The sequence below is a fragment of the Nyctereutes procyonoides genome, unplaced genomic scaffold (genome assembly GCF_905146905.1).
Source record: "Nyctereutes procyonoides isolate TBG_1078 unplaced genomic scaffold, NYPRO_anot_genome, whole genome shotgun sequence".
Taxonomy (NCBI): domain Eukaryota; kingdom Metazoa; phylum Chordata; class Mammalia; order Carnivora; family Canidae; genus Nyctereutes; species Nyctereutes procyonoides.
Window position 1 is genome coordinate 25627568 of NW_026575133.1, and position 24168 is coordinate 25651735.

The 24168-nt window shown below is 51.8% G+C and overlaps 1 protein-coding gene across 1 annotated transcript; it reads left to right on the forward strand.

Annotated features, from left to right (window-relative positions):
• Positions 1–424: 424 nt before the first annotated feature.
• On the forward strand, positions 425–22138 carry GPR26 (G protein-coupled receptor 26). The gene is made up of 3 exons (XM_055345922.1): positions 425–1092; positions 10157–10270; positions 21907–22138. The coding sequence occupies exons 1-3, from the start codon at positions 425–427 to the stop codon at positions 22136–22138; spliced, it is 1014 nt and encodes a 337-aa protein (XP_055201897.1).
• The last annotated feature ends 2030 nt before the right edge of the window (positions 22139–24168 follow it).

The window sequence follows — 24168 nt, forward strand, 5'->3', positions numbered from 1 at the left end:
TGGTTCTCTGGGTGTGAGTGTGTGTGTGTGTGTGTGTGCGCGCGCGCGCGCGCGCATCAGCGGGGATTTCTGTGATAGCAGCAGCCAGATTCCAGAGAGCGAGGGAGGAGGAGGGGGGAGGACCACGGGAGGGGAGGAGAAAGATTGGGGGTGGGAGAGGCAGACGGAGAGAGCAGCAGCGGGAGAGGGCAGAGGAGCGCAGCCCGGGAGAGCGCGCGGGCGCGGGCGCGGGCGCGGGCGGGACCGCAGAGCCGGTGGTTGCGCGGCGGCAGCGGCGGCGGCGGCCGGCGCCTGTAGGGATGGGGTGAGGGCCGCGGGGCGCACGGCGGCGGGGGCCGGGGGGCCGGGGGGGCGCGGGGCGGCGGCGGCGGGGGCGCCATGGCGACGGGTGGCGGGCCCTGAGCGCCCGCGGCGGGCGCGCACCATGAACTCGTGGGACGCGGGCCTGGCGGGGCTGCTGGTGGGCACGATGGGCGTCTCGCTGCTGTCCAACGCGCTGGTGCTGCTGTGCCTGCTGCACAGCGCCGACATCCGCCGCCAGGCGCCGGCGCTCTTCACCCTCAACCTCACGTGCGGCAACCTGCTGTGCACCGTGCTCAACATGCCGCTCACGCTGGCCGGCGTCGTGGCGCAGCGGCAGCCCGCGGGGGACCGCCTGTGCCGCCTGGCCGCCTTCCTCGACACCTTCCTGGCCACCAACTCCATGCTCAGCATGGCCGCGCTCAGCATCGACCGCTGGGTGGCCGTGGTCTTCCCGCTGAGCTACCGCGCCAAGATGCGCCTCCGCGACGCCGCGCTCATGGTGGCCTACACGTGGCTGCACGCGCTCGCCTTCCCCGCCGCCGCGCTCGCCCTGTCCTGGCTCGGCTTCCACCAGCTGTACGCGTCGTGCACGCTGTGCAGCCGGCGGCCGGACGAGCGCCTGCGCTTCGCCGTCTTCACGGGCGCCTTCCACGCGCTCAGCTTCCTGCTGTCCTTCGTCGTGCTCTGCTGCACGTACCTCAAGGTGCTCAAGGTGGCTCGCTTCCACTGCAAGCGCATCGACGTGATCACCATGCAGACGCTCGTGCTGCTCGTGGACATCCACCCCAGGTGAGGGGGGCGCTGGGGGAGCGTGGGAGGGCCCCTGGTGGGAGGTAGGGGGTCCCTGTGCGCCCCCGACGCCCCAGCGTGCAGCCTCGGGCAGGTCCCTTGGCTATGGAGCCTCCATTCTTTCTTCGGGAAGCTCAGGTGGAAGTGGGGGTGGGGGGGACCGGGGCTGTGGGTCTTGAGACAGGGGCTTAGAGCATCCACAAAGCAGGGCCACCAAAAACGTGGGTGAGATGGTATGTACGTTTTTTGAAGCCTCGGAAGAAAGCGGCGTCAGGACTTTGTTGGATTGCTTATCCTTCTTCCGTGTGTTTGCGGATTCCACCTTAGCCAGCATGCGGAAGGCAGGCAGTGGTCTCTGCTGGCTGCTTGAGTCCTTTAAAAGGCTCCACGCGGGCCCTGAGAGTGTGGCTTAGGCGCCCGGGGAGCCCCTCGAGAGCTCTTGGAGTGAGAATGTGCTGCTCTTCTGGGTCCTTCCTTTCTCTGGTGTCTGATGCTGCCTCTGTCTCCTGATCCTGTGTGAGAGAGAGTCCTCGGGCTGCACTTTCCTCTGTGGGTCCTGAAAAGAGCATCTAAGGGAGCTGGAGGAGGGGGGATGTCTCTTCCCGCCCTTGCCAAATGGCACTGTCCTGCGTTTCCCAGACTTGGAGGTCAGAGGCCCCTGCAGAGGGGCAGTATCACCCACAGGGCTCCTGGCACAAAACCTGCCCACACCACCTCCTGCTCACCTGGCTGCCGTCTGAGAAAGGCAGGTCGGGGTGGGCAGTTCAGGTGCAGGTACGCCCTGGGAACTCACGCCATCCCCTGGAGCATCTCCGGGAAGAAAGGAAGAAACTCTTAGCTGAGGTGTCCTGAGCTCACCTGGGTTTTCCTTATGAGGCTAGCAAATCAAGGAAGGAAATGGCTGGTGGTGTCTCTAAGGACTGTTCTTCTGTATCTCAACGTTCCAGGGAAGGGCAGGCTTCCCTTCTGTCACCCAGGATCCTACGGTACCAGGCTTTGGCTTCCAGATGGCACAGAAAGTGAGGTAGACAGAGAGCTCCTTGAGGAAGGGGGGGGGGCTGGGGGCAGTGAGAGGGAGCTGGGTCCTTAGCATGCGAATGCCCCTCCCCCCCCGGGGAGAAGCAAGCTCATGGCTGAGGGGGACAGACCGGATGTGTCGGTCTGAGCAAGGGTTCATTCAATGTGAGTCATTTCTGCCCATGAGCAACAGAAAGAAGAGCCCTTAAACTTCACTGTGTCTGCACGTGCAGAGGGAGGCATGTGTGCGTTCATTGTTTCTCCCCAGAATGACCCTTCCTCATTACGTGCTGGGCCAAAGCTTCCAGCCTTCCAGTCTTCTCCATGGGATCATGGACAGTGTGTTATATGAATGACCAATAGCACAAGGACACCAGGGCATATGAACAGTCGCGTGTGTTCATGTGTAAACTGCATGTCTAACGGACGAGCCAGCACATGTGCACCTGTCACAGGTGACATGCATGCGCACACTGCCCACAAAGATCTGGGCTCATTCCCTGCCCGTGTCTGTTTATGGTTCAGTGTCGCTTATGGTAATATTGTGCAGTCACAACTGCATCTCCCGGGGTGTGGGGACCTTGCTTTAGAAGGTGCATCCCTAGGACTTGACGGGGGCTCTTTTAGAAGCAATAGGCAATGTTGCTGAACAACTAGGACTAGAAGGATTCCTATCGGAGGCCCTCCCACCAGGAGTCTAAGCAGAGAAGGGGTTGAGCCAGGAAAGGAATCAGTTCTCATTCAGACCAGTCACAAATCCCATCCGTGCTGCCCATCCATGTTCCAGAACAGGAGTCAGCCCATTTGGGATATAGGGCCGTCTCCACTCTTGCACAACTTGCAAATCTGTCACCGACTCCAGGCTGCTGCTCTGCTGCCCTCCAGTCTCCTCTGTTCCCTCTGTTCCCCTCTGGGGGAACCCTGACCTCTTCTAAGCCCCAGGATGCTGTCAGGAGCCCCTTCTCCCAGTGCCATGGGTCCCTGGGGCACCAAGGAACAGTGCTAGTCTGTACCGGGGAGAAGGGCTGCTGAGGCAGGGATGGCCCCCGGCCAGTTCAGACAGGCTCCGCTGGCCGAGGGCTGGCCTGAGGTGACAGCATAATGGGCAGCTGTGACAGCACTGTCCCTTCAGTGAACCCAGCCTGCCTTCTGTGCGGAGTCGAGTCCCCAGAGCAAGAGGGTGGGTGTTGGGCCACAGAGGAGGGCACCAGCTTCCTGACAGCTGATCCACAGCCTGTTTTCTTGGCAGCCCCAAACTCTTCCTCCCCACAAATGAGAAATTGCGATCTAGCTCTGTCAGATGGAGAAGGCTGCCCCTTGAACGTCCAAGCCCTAGGAACGAAGGCTCTAGAAAGATCAGCCAAGGCTCCTGGGCTGGTTTGGTGCTGACAGCCAGGGGCACCTGGGGATCAGCAGAAGCCAGGCCTCCTTATCTGGACAGCCAGGACAGCAGGTGGAGTCTTTGCTCACTGGAAGTTTTCTTTAACAGCCACCACACTAATGGCCTCCTGGGACTTAATTAGAAGGGACCATTCTGAGTTCCCTGAGGCCCAGGGTGACGTTTGTCAGAAAGCTCCCTGTCGGTGTCTGCTCTTCCCACAGAGTGTTTAACGCCGCGAGAGACAGGCTGGACTCCTTTGTTTCAATACTGCCAGAAGATCAGGGACCCTCTGTTTTAAATTAAATCTGTCCTGAGAGGCATTCCCCACTCCAGTCTTCCTGAGGTGGCTTTCCAAGTTGCGACATGCATAAAGCAATTAGGAATTGCTAATATTTTTTTCCCACCTGGTCCTCCAACTGCTCAGTTTGCTACATTCTGTTCTCCCAAACCACAGCTCCGGACTAGGAATAGTGGGTCCTCTCTCTGGTGCTGCCAGAGGCATGGGCTTTCACCTGCGTGGGACATAGGTGGGGCGTTGGGGCACCGAGGTGGCCTCCCTGCTCTCCTGGTCCAGCTGGGGGTCCGCCGCTCACTGGCACGGGTCTGTGATTTCACAGTTGGTAAAGCACACTCCTCCTTGTGACCAGGGTCTACTGAGGGTTGGGTAGGTGCCCGCCCCAGGGGGTGTCCGAGCTGTGGCATTGGAGATGGAAGGGCCCATGGAGACAACCTCACTGTGCCCTTGGCTTTACAGGGGAGGAAATTAGGAGACCCGGGGAAGGAGGGGAGGCCACTTGCCTAATTTAACAGATCAAGGATGTGGCTCGAGCCAAAATGTGTGCCCCGTTCTGCCCCTAAGATTTATGGATGGGACAAAAGTGCAAATAGAGGCTCACCATCTATATAAATATTTAGAAGTTCTAAATTAAGCCTACAAACTGTTAAATGAAATATGTTCTGTCCTCCTACCTTGACAAGTATACATTTAAAATGCGCTGCAAGGCTGGGTTCAAATTTAGACTTCTCGGGCTCCGTGGAGTTCAGCCCCATCCGTGGTGGGGGGCACCGAGCACACAGCCCCTGCCTCTCCTCCCAGCCCTGGTTCTACTCCCGCCTCAGCCTCGAGCCGAGCACACATGGCCCTGTCCACCCTCAGGGAGATTGCCTGTTCACGTCCCAAAAGCAGGATCGGGGCATCTAGGGGGGAGTTCTGTATTCCACGTACTTGGGGCCTGACGTGGAATCGGCGACGTGGGCTCTGGGTGGGCATGTGAAGTCTTCAGTTCGTGGGGAGGGGCGTCGTCCCCTCACCTTCCAGGGCCCAGCACAGGGCCCCCCTCTTGTGAGATCTGAGGACATGAATTTTCACACTAGTGTCCTGACCCCAAACTCAAGGTCTGCTCCCCCATTGGTCAGCCTGTTCCCTTGCCTTTTGTTTTGTTCTTTTAAAAGCCAGGAAACAAATCTGGATTACCCTGGGAGCACTTGGAGCATGCGCTCTGGACCGTCTGCAGTCATCTGAGGCCCTTTCAGGGCTCAGACCATTGTGTTGGGCCTGGAGGTGTCTGGGACTGGAAGATATTGGCCGTGATTGCCTCATTTATTCACTTCAGATATTCCCAGCCTTCTCTGTCCCCTCTGCCATTTATTGACGCCTACCAGGGAACATCTCTTTGGCCCCACATGTCACAATGCCGGAAAGGCCATCTCTTTGTCACAGGGAAGCTCTGTGTCCTGTGGCAGCCCTTGGGAACCCCCACTCTGATGCGCTTGCTTGTACTCTGGTCGAATGTTGCTGGCCAAGGGAAATTGGAGCCCCTCGCCCTATGAATCTACGATTCGGCTTATAAGTCTGAGGACTCCCGCTGCTACTCCTGTGCCCAGAAATATCTGGAGAATGCATTAGTGTGGCTAGATGCAGCTTGTTTCTTGCTCTGGGATCCTGTGGAGGGCAGTGGGATCTGGGGGAGATACCCCAGATCCTGAAGTCAGGAGTCCTGGTTCTGTCCTGAACTCATTGTGGGACCCTGGGCATGGCATAAACCCTGCTGGCCCTCTGTGTCCTCATCTGCAAATCAAACTGTAGCTCACAGGGCTACAAGATTTCAAAGAGCTCAGTTTTGCAAAGCTATGGTGGGGGAAAAATGAGAGCAAGTGCAGAGTGATTTTATTATTTTGTTCTGGGTGCAGGTGAGCTGCTCTCATATTGTGCTTAACAATAATGATAAGCAAGAGGGTTGCATGGCCGCCCTGCCCTCCTTCTGACATCCTCCCGGCCTCACCTGGTAATCAGGAGATCTCTGGGCAGGGGAGATGGATCCATCCTCTTGCAGGTGTTCAGGGAAGCAGCAGTGTGGTTCCTGACCAGGAGCGCCAGTAATGGGGCGCTGGCTCTTCCAGCATCTCACTCTCTAGGGGAGGGGGGCCCATTGCTCTCTGCTTTGAGCCTCATTTTCTCCATCTGTGAGCTGGGTTGGGTAGATGAGGGGGTTCCCCATACTACACGTGACTGTGTGACTGTGGGGTCTAGCCAGTCTGTCTCAGAGCAGAGACATGACTAGGCCCATGTGGATGCTAACCCAGACACAACATCCACCACCCCCGTGGTATGCCAGGAGTCATTAAGACAGCTTCCACTGGGTTCCTGGAGGCCAGAGAAGGTCACAGAGCCAGCGCAAGAGTCAGGAGTCAGCTCAGACCTCCTCTGGAACAGCCCTTGGTTGCAGCTATTTCTTCCTGTCTGTCTCTCACAAATGCACAGGGCAGAAAGAAAAACTTTTGCAATGGGAGGGAGCCCTGTGGTTTTGGAGTTCAAGATAGTACTGGAACATAGTAATTGTTCAATAAACATGTTGAATAGATAATAATCACGGTTGCTATTTATTGAGGGCTGAGTCAGGCACTGTCCTAGGTACATTTTGGATGTTAATCTCAGTAAGACCCTATGAGATAGATACTCTTAGAACTATCATTTTATTTTTTATTTATTTATTTTTTTAGAACTATCATTTTAGAGATGAGGAGGCTGATGAACAGAGAGGTTGTATAACTTGCCTAAAGCCACGCAGAAATTAAATGGTGGAGCCTGGGTTTGAATCCAGAAGCCGGGCTCTGGTGCCACATGCTTCCTACCACACCATTAACAAAAAAGGACTCCAGGCTAGTGGAAGCTTTCATGGCCTTTCATCCATTGACAAGACTGCTTTATTCAATCTGCTCAAGGTTTCTAAGGCTCACTTTAAAAAGTCTGTTTCAGAACAGGTTTCTCCCATCATCTCTTTTGAGGAGGTCACTTAAATGATTGAGACTTAATTTTCTAAGATGTCTTTTTAAGGGTTCATCACTTTGTACAACACACACTGATTAGGGGGTTTCTGGATGTTAGATGTTGAGCTTTGCACCGAGGGCAGCCACAGATATAACATGTCTGCAGAGAGCTTGTGATTTAATTCTTCCTCCTGTACAAAGCTTTGCAAGAACAGTTAAAATTATTCCCCATAGATTTTTACAGTGTACAGTCATGACGCTGATCATTCTAGCCTGTACAGCGTCTACTTTATTCTTGTACGGTCACTGAAATGTGTCTGTTTATCCTCCCAAAGACCTCCGAAGCTTTTACCAGTATCTGCTTTTAAGTCTGCATTGTGTCATTAAGGGAGGACTATCTGGCGCAGCAAGGAGAGGGGAGACAACTGGGTGGTCAGCTCCTCGGCGGTGAGCTCAGTCCCTGCGGGCGGTGCCGGAGGGAGCTCCTCACTCCTCAAGAGCTTGGGACCTGATGAGTGATTTTTGTCCCTGACAAATGGTAACTCCAGTTATGGCTATTATGAAATTCCCCGTGGATCAATGAGGAACCAGATTCAGAGAGACTGAGTGAGTTCCCCAAGGCCACATAGCAAGGAGGGCAGAGCTTGGACTAGGACATCTAATCCAGAGCTCTTTCACTCATTAGGGTTATTCTAAAGCATCTGAGAAATGGATAACATCGTCAGGGTCACAGATTGGAGGGGGGGCCCAGTGCCATCATCAGCTTCCTTGGGGTACCCTTGTTTAGGCATTTATATGAATTCCGTGCTTTTTTTTTTTTTTAGGAGAGGCCTAGAATGCTCTACTTCTCTCATGGGGTGAGTGTGCCGCGATGGCTCAGGACACCCAGCTCATGTCCCAAATCTAGCAATTCTCAACTCAATTACATGAATGTTTTTGGGGAAATAATATTAAAACAAATGGGCCTATGTTATGGAGAATATACCAAACATGCTGTGCCCTAGGGTGACCATAGTCCTGGTTTGCCGAGTACTGATAGGGCTCTCCTAGGACACAGGACTTTGAGTTTTAAAATAGGACAATCTCAGGCAAACCAAGATAAATCGGTTATTTCACTGCACCCAGACCTCCTGGGTGAGGACCTGTACCTTCTCTCCACGCCCACCCATATCATGCACACGTCACAGGAGCCAGAAGACATTGGTAGGAGACTCTGCAGAGACCCAAGTATAAATGGAGAGCAAGGAGATTAAGACCGACGTTTGCTGTGTGACCTCAGGCATAACACCCCAGTCCTCCTGTTCCATCAGCTGTATTCTTCAGGTTTTCTGGATAAGATGATGCCCTGGTGCCTCCCAAAGGGTTTGTGAAGAGACCCCCCCCCCACACACACACACACGCACACTAGTTGGGAGATGACACTGAAGCCTCCAGAGTCAGATGGCCTGGGTTCAGATCCTGCCATCACCTAGGGCGACCAACTGTCCTGGTTTGCTCTAGGTGGAGGGGGTTCTCAGATGTGGGACTTTCCATTTTAAAACAGGGCCAGTCCCATGCAAAGCATCCAGGATGCAAGACTTTTAGTGCTAAAACCAGGACAGTCCCGATTACCCAGGACAAGTTGGTCATCCTATCACCACTCACCACTACTCACCGGCTGTGTGGCCTTGAGCAAGTTGCTTAACCTCTCTGTGCCTCATCTGCTTATGAGGCAAAAAAAAATAAAATTAAATTAAAAAAAGATTATAGTTGTATCAGTCCTCAATATATAAAGATGTTGAGAGCCTCAAATAAACCGACACCCATGAAACTCCATCAAAGTATCTAAAATGGGATGGATTAGTCTCAAGAAATGCGAGTTGTTACTAATATTAGTTATTAGAAATGAATTAGTAATGTCATTTCATTTTAATAATTTTACAACGAGTGTGAAACCTGTTTGTACCACACCAAACTCCAGCTCCCAACTCTACATTCCAAGTCAAGGAGGAAAAGTCCTGCAAGAATTTCAGGGGCCTTCAATCCAATCTAATGTGGAATTGTCCATCTGCGATCAGAAATATGGTGAAGAAGAGTTCTGATTCGGTGTTAAGATGATAGTTCTTGTGGAAGGAAGGGGAGGCTGCCCTGGCATTAATGCTGCCTGTGAACCCGGCTCATGCACATTCTCTCCACTCCTTGCCTTCCTTGAACAGACTGGCCTAAATTTGGAGTGAGGTCTCTGCAGCACAACAGGCCTCGTTCTTGCCAGATTATCCCCACTTCCTGGGCAACTCACTCTGTGGTCTTTCTCCTTGTTCATTTTTGGAATGATGTGATTTATTTTAAAAATAAACAGCAGAAACACCTGCCCACATGGAAACCCATGGGTTGGAGCATGTGGAACCTTGTGGCTGGACCTGCCCCTTGGACTCTGACAGTGGCAATGGACAGCTCGCTGGTGTTCATGAATTACCCCGTGGCTACAGGAAAGGGTGGCATGAACCACTTCTCTCAGTTGGTGGGAGATGTGAGTTCTCGAAAGGCCCTGGAGCAAGTAGAGTCAGGATGAGGATGTGGTTAGAAGCATAGGCAGCAAGCTCCTGATTCCATCCTCAAAGCTGTGTCCCTGATTTCCCAGAGACCTGGGAGTCTTAGCTTCACTGAGCTTGGTCCCTGAAGGAAACAAGTGACTTCACCCTGTGACCCCATAAGATAGGGTCTGTAGCTCCAGACAGGGCTGAGGCTTTGGGATGAAAGACACAGCGCTGAAGGCTGGAGGAAAGGAATCCCTGTGCCACCCTGCATGCACGGAGTCTGTATCACCCCAGGTAGAAAGGACGAGCTTCTGAGAAACACACACAAGGGTTCAAATCCTGTCTCCATTTACCAGCTGAGCAAACCAGTTGGCTTCACTGAGCTCATACTCTTCATTGTAAAACAGGGGAGGGAAAAACCCACCTGGCAGGTAAAACCCACCCGGCACGATGAATATCAGTAAAGACAAGATTTAGATTTACTACTTAGAGAATGTGGACTCTGGGGCTGGCATACAGCAGGTGACCAGTGGAGTTCGTGAATAGTAATAATGAGGATTTATATTTCTTTCCACTTGGGCACCATGCTAATTGCTTTATGTGCTTTATGCATTGAATGCATTTCATGCATCTGTGTGCTTTTTGCATTTAATTCTCAAATGAGCCCCTGAGGGCATTTTATTATATGACCATGTACATTTTATGGATGACACTGAGGCTTGGCAATGCCATGCACATGTCCAAACTCATGTATGTGTCCCAGGCCACGCACCTACGGCCAGGACTCGACCTCGGGTCTCCCTGGCTCTTCCCTGAGTCCCTGCACTCACAGCCCTGCCTGCGTTCATTGATAGCAAGTCGTCTTCCTCTCTCTCATGCGCAGTGTGCGGGAACGCTGTCTGGAGGAGCAGAAAAGGAGGCGGCAGCGGGCTACCAAGAAGATCAGCACCTTCATAGGGACCTTCCTCGTATGCTTTGCACCCTATGTGATCACCAGGTGAGCCCGACCAGTGGGACTTGGGTTTGGGAGGGCAAATCAGGGCCCGTGTGGCCTGAAATGGTCACCGACCTCTCTTGGATGCAGGTTTCCAGCAGGTGTGTCACGGGTGACAGTGAACTTGACAGGTTTGGTGAGAGTGGTGAGAAGCACATGCTTTTTCTCTCTGGCCCTCGGAACCAGAAGGGATGGAAATGATTCCCCACCTTGATTCCCAAATCACATCATCTAACCCTTTAGCCTCGGCCCCAGCCCCAAGAGGCCCCAAAGGAAGGGAAACAGGAGAATGGAGGGAGGAAGACGCCCTGCCCTGGTTAGGTTACTACTGCCCATCAAGCACGGTGTGGCCTCACCCCCAGGCATTCTCAACCTGGACACCCTGGTCCACAGCAGGTGCCATCTGCCCTCTGCACAGGGAGCAGGAGCCCACTCTGTGCCCAGCCAGGTAGGCTTGCCTATCTCACCACTCTGGGGAGCTCCTGCCTGTTAGCCAGGAGCCTGCCACCTTCACTCCCATCCGTCCCCCACAACCCCATCATGCTGCAAGTTGCAGCTCACTGGCCACAGGGCTGTGCATTCCAAAAGCCACCCTGCTCTACCTGCAGGATTTCTCTCTTGTGCTTTAGCCAGAAAAAAAGCATTATCCCATCAGTTTTGCACACTGGAGGGAGGAAAAAAGACTCACAACTCTATATCCAAAATGGCTTAACTATTCGGGAAGCTGACAATAAAAAGAGACTTTGGTGTTTGATTAGGAGGTGGATGTTGAGCCAGGGAGGTGGGATCTGCATATGTGTGTGTGTGTGTGTGTGTGTGTGTGTGTGTGAGAGAGAGAGAGAGAGAGAGAGAGAGAGAGAGAAATTGGAAAAAACACAGCCAGCATCCCAGCATCCTCAGCTGGCAGGGGGAAAGACTCCTGCCTGACTGTCCACCCCGGGGTGGCCTTGCCTGCTCTGGGGAGGAGGAGCCCACGGTAGCCAAGTGTCTCCGTCCATCCTTATCCTGAGCCGACATCTGATGCCCTGTAGAAAGCTATCTGCTTCCTTTGGTGCAGGAGAACATCTGTCCCCCCCCCAGGGGCCCTGCCGATGTGCAGACAGTGAGCCTGGCTCCCCCACGACAGCCCCCATCTCTTCTCCTCTGGGAGCATCTTCCACTGTCTCTTCACAGCTGCTTCCTCTGACGGAAATCTCACTTTACATGTAGGCCCTAGGTCGGTCTGCAGGTCCCTGCATAGGTCTGATCTGGGCAGAGCACAGCCATGTTCTTCCTTCTAGAACCGTCCACTAGACCTCAGCACTGCTGACATTTTGGTGGAACTCCCTTTGTGGTGGGGCTGCTCTGTGCCTTGTAGGTGTTCGCAGCACGGTGTCTTCTACCCACTGCTCACCACTACTTCCCTCCTGCTCCCCGGTTAACAACTAGAAATGTCTTCAGACACTGTTCTGGGGACCAGCGTCACCCCTGGTGGAGAACCCTTGGTCTAGATGCACTACATCCAGGCAGGATGCCAGAGTTTGCAAGGATCAGGTTTTCCAGGGGACATGAAGCCCAGGCAGTAACAGGAAGGTGGGTTTCTGTTGCCATCCGAGGGCTGAGGGGGCCGGGCCACAGGGTGGTTACAGCACGGGCTCTGGAAAATGCCCACCTGGGCTCAAACTACAGCTGCACTTACTCCTGCTGTGTGACCTTGGGCCACTGATGTCACCTCTCTGAGCCTCTGGCTTCCCACTGAAATCAACAGTGCCTGCCCCTTAGGGTTGTTTGAGGATTGGAGGGCTTGGAACATAGGGACGTGGGCAGCACAGGCCCGGTGTGGATGACGTCGGTGGTTGGCACTCCCTCCCTCGTACTTGTAGCCACACCTGGGCCAGCCTGTGACTGGGTGGTTCGTGCAGGGAGGGGATTAAATCCAAGGAGGCATGAGGCATCAGGTGGGGACAGCAGGCAGACGCCTCTCCTCTCAGATCCCACAGGGAAGGGGACCGGTGGGCTAATGACGGGAACTTGAACCCTCAGAGGAGAATAGGTAATGTGGCTCCAGCTTTAAACTATCGGATTTTTCTCTGGTTTAATCTCATTTCCCAACAAAATTTCCTTTTTTTTTTTTTCTGATTATAGCTTGGTTCCTCTAATGGTGCCCAGAAAATAACGTTTCAGTAAAATTGATGGTAGATTCAGAATGCAATATGTTCCCTCCAAATGGATTTGATGCATTTGGGGTTTTTAAAAATATTCGCAAAACTGTTCATCTTTTATGGGGATGAATGGCAACGTACTAAGGAGGAAAAGCTATGCCCAGGAAACCTCATATATACAAAATACGGCTCTGGTGAAGCCTCTCCTAGCCCCACTGCCACCACCTAGCCAGCTCCTGCCTTGATTTTCTTTTCTTTTCTTTTCTTTTTTTTTTTTTTTGAGGGGTGGTGGTGGCAAATTTTAATTTTATTTTTCTATTGAAGTATATACAGTGTTATATTAGTTTCAGGTGTATAATATTCAACAACTCTACACATTTCTCCGTGTTTGTCATGATATGTGTAGTCTTGATCCCCTTTATTTCACTCATTCCCCCCACCCATCCCCCACCCACTGCTCCCCTCTGGCAACCACCACTTTGTTCCCTGTATTTCAGAGTCTGTTTTTTCTCTCTTTTTTCTTTGTGTTTTTTGTTTTGTTTTGTTTCTTAAATTCCACATATGAGTGAAATCATAAGATATTTGTCTTTCCCTCACTGACTTGTCTCACTGGGCATTATATTCTCTAGTTCCATCCATGTGGTTGCAAATGGCAAGATTTCATTCTTTTTATTTATGACTATACTATTCCACTGCATATACTCTACATCTTCTTTATCTGTTCAGCAGTCAGTGGACACTTGGGCTGCTTCCGTATCTTGGCTATTATAAATAATGCTGCCACAAACAGAGGTGTTCATATCTTTCCAAAGTAGTGTATTTATTTTCTTTGGGATATATACCCAGTAGTGGAATTACTGGATCATACAGTAATTCTATTTTTAATTTTTTTGAGGAATTTCCACACTATTTCCCACAGTGGCTGCACCAGTTTGCATTCCCACCAACACTATACAGGGTGGGGGGTTGTCGTTTTTTTTCTCCACATCCTCACCAACACTTGTTATCTCTTGTGTTTTTAATTCCAGCCATTCTGACAGGTGTGAGGTGATACCGCATTGTGGTTTTGATTTGCATTTCCCTGATGATGAGTGATGTTGAGAGTCTTCTCATGTGTCTGTTGCCCATCTGTTTGTCTTCTTAGGAAAAATGCCTATTCATGTCCTCAGCCCATGTTTTAATTGGGTTATTTGTTCTTCCTGTATTGAGTTGTAGAAGTTCTTTTTATATTTTGAATATTAACCCCTTTTTGGATATGTCATTTATAGATATCTTCTCCCATTCTGTGGATTGCCTTGTCACTCTGTTGATGGTTTTCTTTGCTGTGCAGAAGCTTTTTATTTTGGTGTAGTTCCAATAATTTAATTTTGCTTTTGTTTCCCTTGCCTGAGGAGACAGATCTAGAAAAGTGTTTTTACGGCTGATGTCAGAGAAATTACTGCCTGTGTTTTCTTTTAGAAATTTTATGGTTTCAGGTCTGACATTTAGGTCTGTAATCCATTTTGAGTTTATTTTTGTGAGTGGTGTAAGAAAGTAGTCCAGTTTCATTCTTTTGCATGTGGCTGTTCAGTTTTCCCAGCACCATTTACTGAAGATACTCTCTTTTCCCCGCTGCCACCAGCCCACCTGGCTCCTGTCTTGGCTTTCTTGTGTGAACAAAGGAACCATCCAAAGCAAACCTCATGAAATATGCAAACATTCCCTCCTTTCATTTCAGCACACATTTTTCCAACACCTTTTCTGTGCAGAGCATAAAAAAGACCCTGTAGAGGAGGCATGGGTTGGTGAGGTCCTGTAGAAGGCCCCCTCGGTGGGGACACTGACCCTATAGATATGGCTCTCTCACTCAGACAAAACACCATGTCATGCCATCCAACAGGGATTAGGGTCCAGTAGTTCTGAGGCAGGAGCGAGGTTTCTCAGCTGGAGCTTCCTGGATGAGGCTTGTGAAGGGGATTTGGTTATACTGGAGGGACAATCCAAGCAGAAGGAACAGCATGAGCCAGGTTTATAGCCCTAGGTGGTGTTCACCAGTCACAGATTCCTTTAGAGCATTTGAACATGGCCTGTCTGAATTGAAAGCACTGTCAGCACTGTAGGTGTAAAATGCACACTGGGCTTCCATGGCATGAATATATACACTTTTTGTATTGATTCCATAATGAATGGTGATATCTTGGATTAAATAAACTATACAATTAAAATTAATTTCACCTGCACCTTTTCATACCGTGACTTGCCTTCTCTTCCTGCTGGACAGCCCTGGTCTGTAGTCAGAGAGGCCTGAGGTATGAGGTGTCCTGATGCTTTTTCTCCCAGCACCATCTTGTCCGTGACCCCTAGCTGCTTATATTACCCATCCTTCACTGACCAGGAAGCTCTTGGAACCCCCATCCCTGCTGTGCTGCCAGAGTGCTCAGAATTTTCAGCCTCACTTCCTTCTCTGTACAGTGTCCTACTCAATATCAGAGTTTATCTAGGAGCATCTCTGGAGTGCCCAAATCACTGTCTCCCTCCACCACATCAGGGACACTGAGGCAGAGGCTCTTAGAGGACTTGAATGAGGGGACATCAAGCAGGGAGGGCAGTTGATGGCTGGCAGACAGTCCCCATGGAATTATACTCCTCTTAGAACCACCTACCCCATCCACACCTCTCCAGTGACTGAGGGGAGAAGAGATCCTGAGGAGGTGTGTAGTGTTTATGGTCACTGGAGGCCCCAGGCACACCCAAGGGAGATGGACATATGCCAGCGTGCTCATCACATGCAGGGAGTTCTCTGGGCTCCAGGTGTGTGCTGGGCATGGTCAGAGAAGATCACCAAGGCTTGTCAAATGACTATGTTTACTAGGATTCTCCAGAGAAACAGACAAGTAGGATAGATTGGTAGGTAGATAGATACATAGATGAGAGATAGATAGATAGATAGATAGATAGATAGATAGATAGATAGAAGAGAGAGAGTCTGAGTAGTCCCACAATCTGCCCTCTGTAAGCCAGAAACTCTGGAAATCTGAAGACCCCACTACCTGGGAGAGCTAGTGGTAAAAGTCCTGACCCCAAGGGCTAGAGAAGCTGAGATGAGATATTCCAGCTTAATCAGTGAGGCAGAGAAAAAGGGGGTGAATTCCTCTTTCCTCTGACTCTGGCTCTGTTCAAGTCCTCAGTGGATTGGCTGAGGCCTACCCAGTTGGGGAGGGCAATTCACTTTACTGAGTCCACTGATTCAGATGCTAAGTGCATTTGGAAAGAATGTTTAATTGAGGCACCTATGGCCAGTCAAGCTGACACATGACATTAAACCATCATCACACAGTACTCATGGGCTCAAACCAGCTGACTGCCCCTCAGCAGGCCTTATGGAGAGCCACTCTGCCCTGGGACAGGCAAAATCTCAGGCAACAGGGCAGGGGTGGGCCCTGGAGGGTTCCAGAGCTCGGGAGGAAGGAGTCACCTCCTTGTTCACCCAGCACAGGGTCTCCTGGGGGCAGTAAACATCTGTGTGTCTCTCCAACCGCCAAGTGCTTGGCTGATGATGGTTCAAGTGAATTGAGCTCAGCAGCAGTCTGGACCCTAAAGAGGCAACCAGAATCTCAGACAGGTGTGGACTTGCCAGGGGTCAGTTTCCTGAGGTGTGGGGTTCCCAGCTTCATGAAGGTTCAGAAGTACCAGGAGGCAGCGTGTAGGGCAAGGTGGGCCCATGAGCTAGGGGTTACGTTCTGGCAACAGGTTAGCTGGGCCTGATGTGGCTGTGCCTTCCGAGCCCTATATAGTTTGTTCACATGTTATCTTCCTGGAGCCTACAGCACTCCCAAGGGTGGGCTGGGCAAGCCATGGGAGCTGCACTCTGCGGATGGGGGAACTGAGGCACAGAGAGGGAAGGAAATGCAGAAGTCATCGGTTATCAAGGCACAGGGAGCTGGGCAGCCTGACCCCAGCCTTGGACAGGCACGGAGCAGCCCCAGGGACTCTCCTAGATGCAGCACCCACTCGCTCTTCTCTGCCTCACTCCTGTGCATGGAAATGACAAAACCACTGAGGCAGCAACTGGCCGATCCTGTGGGATTCAGAGAGAAACAGCTAAGAGCCAGCTCTGTCTTAGAAACAAATCTGGTTAAGTCCCCCTCTGTGCCTGGACCGGTGCCACCGTCCATACCTGTATAACATCCCCATTTCATCCTGAGGCTCAGATATGTTTTAGCCTCGCCCGATGCAGTCAGTGACTCGGCCGGGGTTCCAGCTCGGGTCAGCCTGGAAGCAAAGCCCGTGCACGGGGTCTCATGTTGCGCCCCTCTGCACTGCACCCCTTTGTTCTCCCCTGAGAACACAGTGGCTCCTGCTCTCCTCCCAGAAGGAAGTAGGAAGGCACCCTGTGCTGTGACCCACGCACAACCAGAAAGACACAGTTTGGGGGATGGTTGGGAGCAAGGTGTCCCCGTGTCACTTAAACACGACACTGAGCTGCTGCGGGGAAGCTATTTGCCGCCACCCTGCAGTGCCTGCCTAGCCATGGGACCTACTACTTTCACCCAGTCCCACCTTATAAATGGGGACGCGGGCAAGAAGGTGGGTCCACATCAGGACCACCGTGGTGAACGCCGGAAGCTGGCAGAGTGGGAGAGGGGAAGGGGCTTCTGCTGTCACCTCTGCCACCTTTTAGAGCTGATCAGGAAGATCTGGCTGGCTGGGAGGGGGTCCCCACCATTCACATCTGCTAATAACTTTCTTGGGAAAGCATCATTCTTGCGACAAGAACCATTCAGGCCTTCAAATCGGTTCTCCAGCTTCCCTTCTTGGAGACCATGAAGTCTTTAGAACCACACCTGTCACCTGTTGTTGGACACCTGTAATGCACCTGGGAGGTACCAGTACACACCTGATTGTACCTGGTACAGCTCTCCTGCAAGGTAAGTATGGGAATCATCATCTTACAGAGCTTCAGAGAGGTGAGATGAGTTACCCAAGGTCACAAGAGTAGCAACTGGCAGAATGAAGGGTTAAAGGTCAAGGTCAAGCATATTGGCAATCGTTTAGCCTAGCCACCATGCTCCATCTCCAAAGCCTGGGGCTTAGGCAACTGGAAATACAGAGATGCCCACCTACAGGGTGGATACCTGTCCGGCTTCTTATGCCCAAGCATCTTATGCCGTCACCATCTCTGGGTGAATGCAGACATAGCACCCAGGGTCCTAGGGGTAAAGGCAGGTAGAAGAGGTGGTAGGTTCTCATGGGGTTACCACTGACCACCTGGCTGATAGCAGCTTGGATAGACCTGGAGTAGGGCCCAGAGGCCATCAACTTTGGCAGTAGACTTGGCTGGCACAATGCCTGATGGTGCAGCAAATACCTTTCAGAAAGGCAGTTCTACCAATTGTACCAACCAAAGAGCCACTTGCACCTGCACCTGAGGGGCTTGTCACGTGACCGTGAAAAACATTTGGAAATCTCCACCTTCACTCTTGAGAGGAGTCACTGCCTTATACTACGCACTCATACCGACTCCCGTGGCCTTAGAGCCCTGAGGGGTCACATTTGACTTTTTCCAAGTGTCTGAACAGGATCTGAAGATCCGCAACAGATTCTCATCCAAGAGCTCTAATTAAATTTTTCTGAATTAAAATTCACATGTCTAGAAGCATTCGTAAGGCTATTATCTCTGCAGCGACATATGCTTACGAATAATTATGGTTGTCCCAAATCACCAGAGTGTGGCTTTGAGGCATTAGTGAATCTGACAGCACCATTGTTATGGCTTTTCAAAGTCATGGAATTATGTAGATGGCAGAGGGGTTTAATATGCAGGTGGTTGTCCAGTGTTCATATTCTTTTAATAAAACGCCTTCCATTCTAATGTCTCATGAAAATGTAAATTGTCAGCTTATTACTTACAGGTCTTCAAATGCACAAACCAAGTTCTCCAGGAGTCTTAGGAAGGCATCAGGCTGGCTTCCCAAAGAATGTTCTGTGGCCCATGTTTCCTTTGGTGCACAGTGTGTGTGTGTGCGTGTGTGTGTATGTGTGTGTATACCCATGCATGTGTGTGCGCACGGCAGCGGGAGGAGGAGAGATGATGGGGGTACGGAAGGTGTACTTACTTTATACGTAAGAATTGAAGGTAAAGGTCTTTGTACCCTGGAACTGAGTCAAGGAGTGAGGGGGGACAGCCTGGTCACTGGCGCCCACAGACCAGGCTTCAAATGCTGGTTTTTCCATGTCCAGGCTGCGTGGCCTTGGTACATCACTGCGCCACGGGGCCTCCTCCTCCGGACAGTAGGGCGAACACGGTGAGGGGCATGAGACAGTGTTTGTGAAGTGGCCATCAAAGCCCTGAGCCCCAGGGGACCCAGAAGGGTTGCTTGGTCTATGGCTGCTGTATTACTGGTCCTGCCCTCACCCCAGAACACCCCAGTTTCTCTGGAGATTCTCACTGTCAAGCAGAATGGAGACACTGGTCGCTCTGAAGGTTCAGAAATGTCTCGGCCTTCTGGCAAAAGTACCCCCATCCTCCCTCCAGGGACCAGGACCGCCAGGCTGCTGGGCAGGGATGACACCTGGGGGTGGGGGCTTCCCTGCCTCATCGTCCCTGTGCTGTGACAGCCAGCACAGACACCTGCCAGCCACCAGGATCAGAGGGCTTTCTGCTGAGAGAGAGGAGCATGGCTTTCTGGAAGAATTTCCCCCAACAAATACAGGGCAAAGAACTGGGGCCGGGCACGTCAGACTGGTGGAGCGAGGGGGGAATCACCCCAAGTCAGAAAAACACCGGTCTCTGTGCTCTGCTTCTGATGTGTTAACAGGCCCCCAACCTGTTAGCGTGTCTCCCGCTACTCTAGGTACTCACAGCGCATCCCTGAACCACCTGCAGCAGAGTCTCCTGGAATGCTGGAAAAGCAGCTCCTGCCCCTCTTCACCCTCCTCAGGCTGTCCTGCTGACCCAGAGTGTGGGCTCCCACCCCAGGGCCCCTGAGTGGGGAGCCGCGTCAGGGCCATCTAGGGCAGGCCTGTGTGCATTCTGAACACATAAGCATAAATGTTTCCCCCTGACTAGAACCTGCTGCCAGTGTCCAGGGCCGTGGTGATCAAAGCATCTCTTTGCCTGGAGGCCCTGACAAACCCCACACATGGGCTTTTCAGAGCAGGAGTCATTGTACTGTGGACAGGGGCAAGTGACAACGTCCCCGGTGGCACATAACCGAGGCAGAGGGGTTCTCGGGCTGGGAGAGATGTAGAGTTCATCCTGTCCCATCTCCGCTGCTGGATCTGAAGCCCAGAGTGGCCGGCCTTTAATCAGGACTCGGGCAGCGGTAGGTGGAACCGGGTTTCCGTGTAGGAGACACTGGCTCTCTGAGTCTCGATTCCCTTGTCTGTGAAATGGAAATAATGATATCCACTCTACAGGATAATTGTAAGAGGAGAGATCGTGTACATCAAGTATTTTGCCCAAAGGGGACATGCAGCTGGGAATTATTATTACTGAACCAGGCAGAGAATTCAGACTTTACATAAAATCTCTGAGAAGCAAACGAAATAGATTTTTATCTCTTAATTATCTAGTGGTGAAATTTTACATTGTCCTGAATAATTTTACACTGTGAAACCTACAGAACTTGCAAATAATAATGTTGATCTTGCTGGTTGGTTTAATGATATTTGGCTCTTTTAATAAGTCCTCTCGGGAGAGCCAAAAATGTTAAGACTGAATTTAGCAACATATAGGAGAGAAGACATTTTGGAGAAGCCATTTGGCATCACATAGCAACAATGTGCTGGCATTCAGCTATTTCATTGTTATTATTAGGTGTGAATTCTAAATTCAGGGGTTTTGTCCCCTTAAAGTCATCACTTCCCAAAATAGGTTTCTTCAAAGTGCAGCTTTCCTGAATGCTAACAGCTCCATTTCCCTTTTGGGGCTGACAAGGACACGAGCAGAAACGAGGCCACGTTCTCCCACGAGGTCAGAGGGCAAGGGTAGCCACTGGTTCTGGAAACAGAAGGCCAAATAGTGGGAGGGGGGTGCTTCAGAGTGGGTTCATTAAGGGTCTGTTAAAGAATGGGGCATTGCAATGGAGTCTGGAATCCTACCAGCTTTCTCCTCCTTCCCTTTGTAAACTAGTCCTCAACAGCCTCGACCCAAAGAGAGCCAGGGAGAGCACACAGGTTGGCCGCACAGAGCGACAGCCCCAGCCCAGTCCTTTCTGAACCTGGGGCCACCACTGCCTGCCCCAGGGAGCATGCAGGTGCCAGATCCCAGTTAGAAAGCAGGCACTGGACCTTCTGCTCTCGTTACGGGCTGTGTGACGCTGGGCAACCCCTTCTACTCTCTGGGCCTCAGTGTCCTCATTTGGCAGTGGGCATGGAGAGGGTACCTTGGGATCTCCGAGCTGTGGCCTTTTCTGTCTTAGATCAGTGCTGGATAATATCCAAATATGGCCAACAGCGCTGGACACGTTTGAGAAAGAATAAGTGGCTTGATTTGGGGGGGAATTCCATGTACACAGAGGAAAAGGCTTGTACTTCCTCACAGCTGGCATTAGCACCACTGAATGGAGTCGTTTGAGGGGCCCAGGGCGACTTTCAGAAAAACACCCCTTGGATACATGGGCTGTGTTTCCCGTGGGTCATGAGGTCACTTTAGGGTACCCTGACCGCTGCTGTGGCCAAGGGCCACCAGGACCACAGCCCTGGGAGGAGGCCTTTGTCACCTGCAGATTCTTCTTGATGCAAGACGTACTCTGAGCTTGGTAGAACGCTGGCAAAATTATACCCAGCCCTCCCTCCCAGGCGACTTTCTTAGGAGGGCAGAGCTGGATTTGAAGCAAAGAGTCTCTTCTCATTGTACAGATGATCTTCTTTTTTTTTAATATTTTATTTATTTATTCATTAGAGACAGAGAGAGAGAGAGGCAGAGATGCAGGCCGAGGGAGAAGCAGGCTCCATGCTGGGAGCCCAATGCGGGACTCGATCCCAGGTCTCTAGGATCGGGCCCTAGGCTGAAGGCAGGTGCTAAACCGCTGAGCTACCTGGGCTGCCCAGAGATGGTCTTATTCAACCACCTTGCTTTTCATATAAAACCCAAAAGCCCAAGGAAGGGAAATGACTTGCCCAGGGTCACACAGCAGGACAGCAGCCGAGTTGAAGGCAGTGGCCAGGACACTGTTAGTCACTAGCCTATGTCTTAGGTGAGCCTGGGTTCCAGAGTCAGACCTGCCTGGGTTCAAATCCTGCCTCTACAGTTTACTGGCTGTGTGACCTTAGGCAAATTACTGAACCTCCTTGGACATCTAAAATGGAAATAGTCCCCTGCCCACCCCGGGGCTCCACGAAGTCACACGGGTAAAGTGCCCAGTTACGTGGGGAGCTGGAATGAACCGAGTGCCTGGTGGATGTCCACCGTCTGTTACTGCTGCTGCTGGAAACTGCAGTTGGGGCAGCCCCAGAGAAGCTGAGGCTGGGCCGGGAGGCCGTGCTCTGGGTAACGGCCTCCCTGTGTCTCCGCAGGCTGGTGGAGCTGTCCGCCTCGGTGCCCATCGGCTCCCACTGGGGGGTGCTGTCCAAGTGCTTGGCCTACAGCAAGGCTGCCTCCGACCCCTTCGTGTACTCCTTACTGCGACACCAGTACCGCAAAAGCTGCAAAGAGATTCTGAACAGGATCCTCCACAGGCGCTCCCTCCACTCCTCGGGCCTCACAGGCGACTCCCACAGCCAGAACATTCTGCCAGTCTCTGAGTGAAGGACGCCGCTCTGGCCGGAGACTGAGGAATGAGGCAGCTGGTGAGAAGCGGGGAGGGAGGGCTTGGGGTCCTGGGTGGACACCGCCAGCTGCCACCCACCTGGCCGGCCCAGCCATTCCGGTTCCCTGGCCTACAGGGCCTCTGAAGCCTGCTTCCTGGTTCCTCAAGGGCAGAGGTTGGATGGTCCCTATTTTGCACCAAAGGATGAGCATGGTTACTCGCTCTGGCCTTTCTTTCTGAAGCTCCTTTGAGCTCCCGGACTCACCAGAGACTCCCCAGGAGTGACGCTGAGGCCGGTCATGACCAAGGACACATGGTGCTGGTGGCAGGTGGGGAAGCAAGGCATCCTTCCTAACCACTAGGCGTTGGGCTCCATGCTGAAGAAAAGCAGTTGTCTCCACGGGACATTAATCATGCTGAAAGTCAGGTTGGCGGTGGCCATTTGGCCTTACATCCAACGTGGCTACTCTTCTCCACATGGTAGTGGTGGCTGCTTTAACCCAAATATTATCCAGCTGGTACTCTCTGAATTGTGCTCAGCTGGGACTCTTGGGACCCTGAGCCCAAGGTGAAAATGTTTAACAGCTAGCGGCTACCCAATTGTTGCCGAGCAGCAGTCTCAGAAATGGTTAAACTCTGGTTCCCCACCTCCCCCCCCCAAAGCTAACGTTTGTGTGTGTAGACAATCTTAGCATGAAAATGGTTTAAATAGGCAGGTAATACATGTAATAATGTTCTTGGAGGTCTGACCTTGAAGTCACCTTCTTCTGATTCACACGTCATAACTGTTGGAGCCGAGGGGAGGCAGGAGGAAGGTGGCTGCCTGGGGCCCCCACCTCTGGTTGTGACCTGAATTTGCAGGAAGACTTTCACCTTGTCTCACACATCTTGTTCCACACACCCTGGGAGATGCACCCACCAGAACTGACCTGAGCAGGGTTTTAGCGTTGGTTCTAAAGCACTGGGTCCCATTATCCTAGTAGGCTCCATATCTAGTCTCCTTGAGTCTATCAACAGAAAGTAGAAGCTGTCCCAGGTGACCAAGAAAGTACCCTGTGCTCATCAAGGGAGAGTGACATTTTTATTGAAAACTATAACTTCAGTACCTATGCCAATCCATTAGCAGCCCCATCTTGATTTATGAAAAGCCAAGGTGAGTGGGCCATGCTTTCTGCCCATCTGTCTTTGTTTATCATTTCAGATGACGTGTGAATGCTAAGAGCAGCTATTTCTCTGTCCTTTGTTCTGATGCCTACAGGGTAGAAAGGATGGGAAGCGAGCGACAGACTCCGATGGCTCATTCTCTCTTTCCAGCTCTGGGTGTCTTAACTTTGCAAGTGCAGTGGCGGAGGGGTGGGGAGGACACAGTCCAAGAGGGACCAGGTGGGAAGAGCCGGATACTGTTTTACTGCCGGGGGGCCCCAGAATGGAAGAGGTGTGTCGTGCGTATCTACTTGAAAAGATATTGTCTTCTTTTACCTTAGCTCTTCATTTAGAAAACAGAGAGCTGAGCCTGGCTGGTCTTGCCTACTTACAAGGTTTTCCTGGAGACTAGAACAGGGACAGATGTAGCTTCCAAAGCCTTGGCACCTGTCAGATGTAGTTGGAGGTGTGCTCACATCTGCCTGGAGCAGTCAGTGGGGCACATCCTTTCCTAGTCCTGTGTTCAGGGACATCATGTTGGTAGCTTCAAATCAGCCACGATGGGAATATTTGTGCCAAGAAAATTAGCAAAGCCTACAAACCAGGACTTTTTGTATGGTGAGAGCTGATTGTTCTGCATCTACCAGCACACCACTGCCCAGACGTGACTTTGTGTGTTACGGAAAACTTGCTCTGATTCATAGCACATTAGTTTGAATCAAGTTTGACTCACGGCAGACGTTCATTTCTGTGGGACTTTCTTAGTGACAAGGAGCTGTTCGCCACCCACCTTGTCCCAACACCAAAAGTACCCATGAGGTCGAAAACAAGTATGTATCCAAGAAGATATACACAATTTAATCTGACAGTCTCCCTTTTCACACAA

Excerpts from the sequence above, each read along its gene's own strand:
- GPR26 (XM_055345922.1), top strand. The coding sequence starts at position 425 with ATGAACTCGTGGGACGCGGGCCTGGCGGGGCTGCTGGTGGGCACGATG. Across the intron at positions 1,093-10,156 it reads CTCGTGGACATCCACCCCAG|TGTGCGGGAACGCTGTCTGG; the intron begins GTGAGGGGGGCG and ends TCTCATGCGCAG. Across the intron at positions 10,271-21,906 it reads GCACCCTATGTGATCACCAG|GCTGGTGGAGCTGTCCGCCT; the intron begins GTGAGCCCGACC and ends GTGTCTCCGCAG.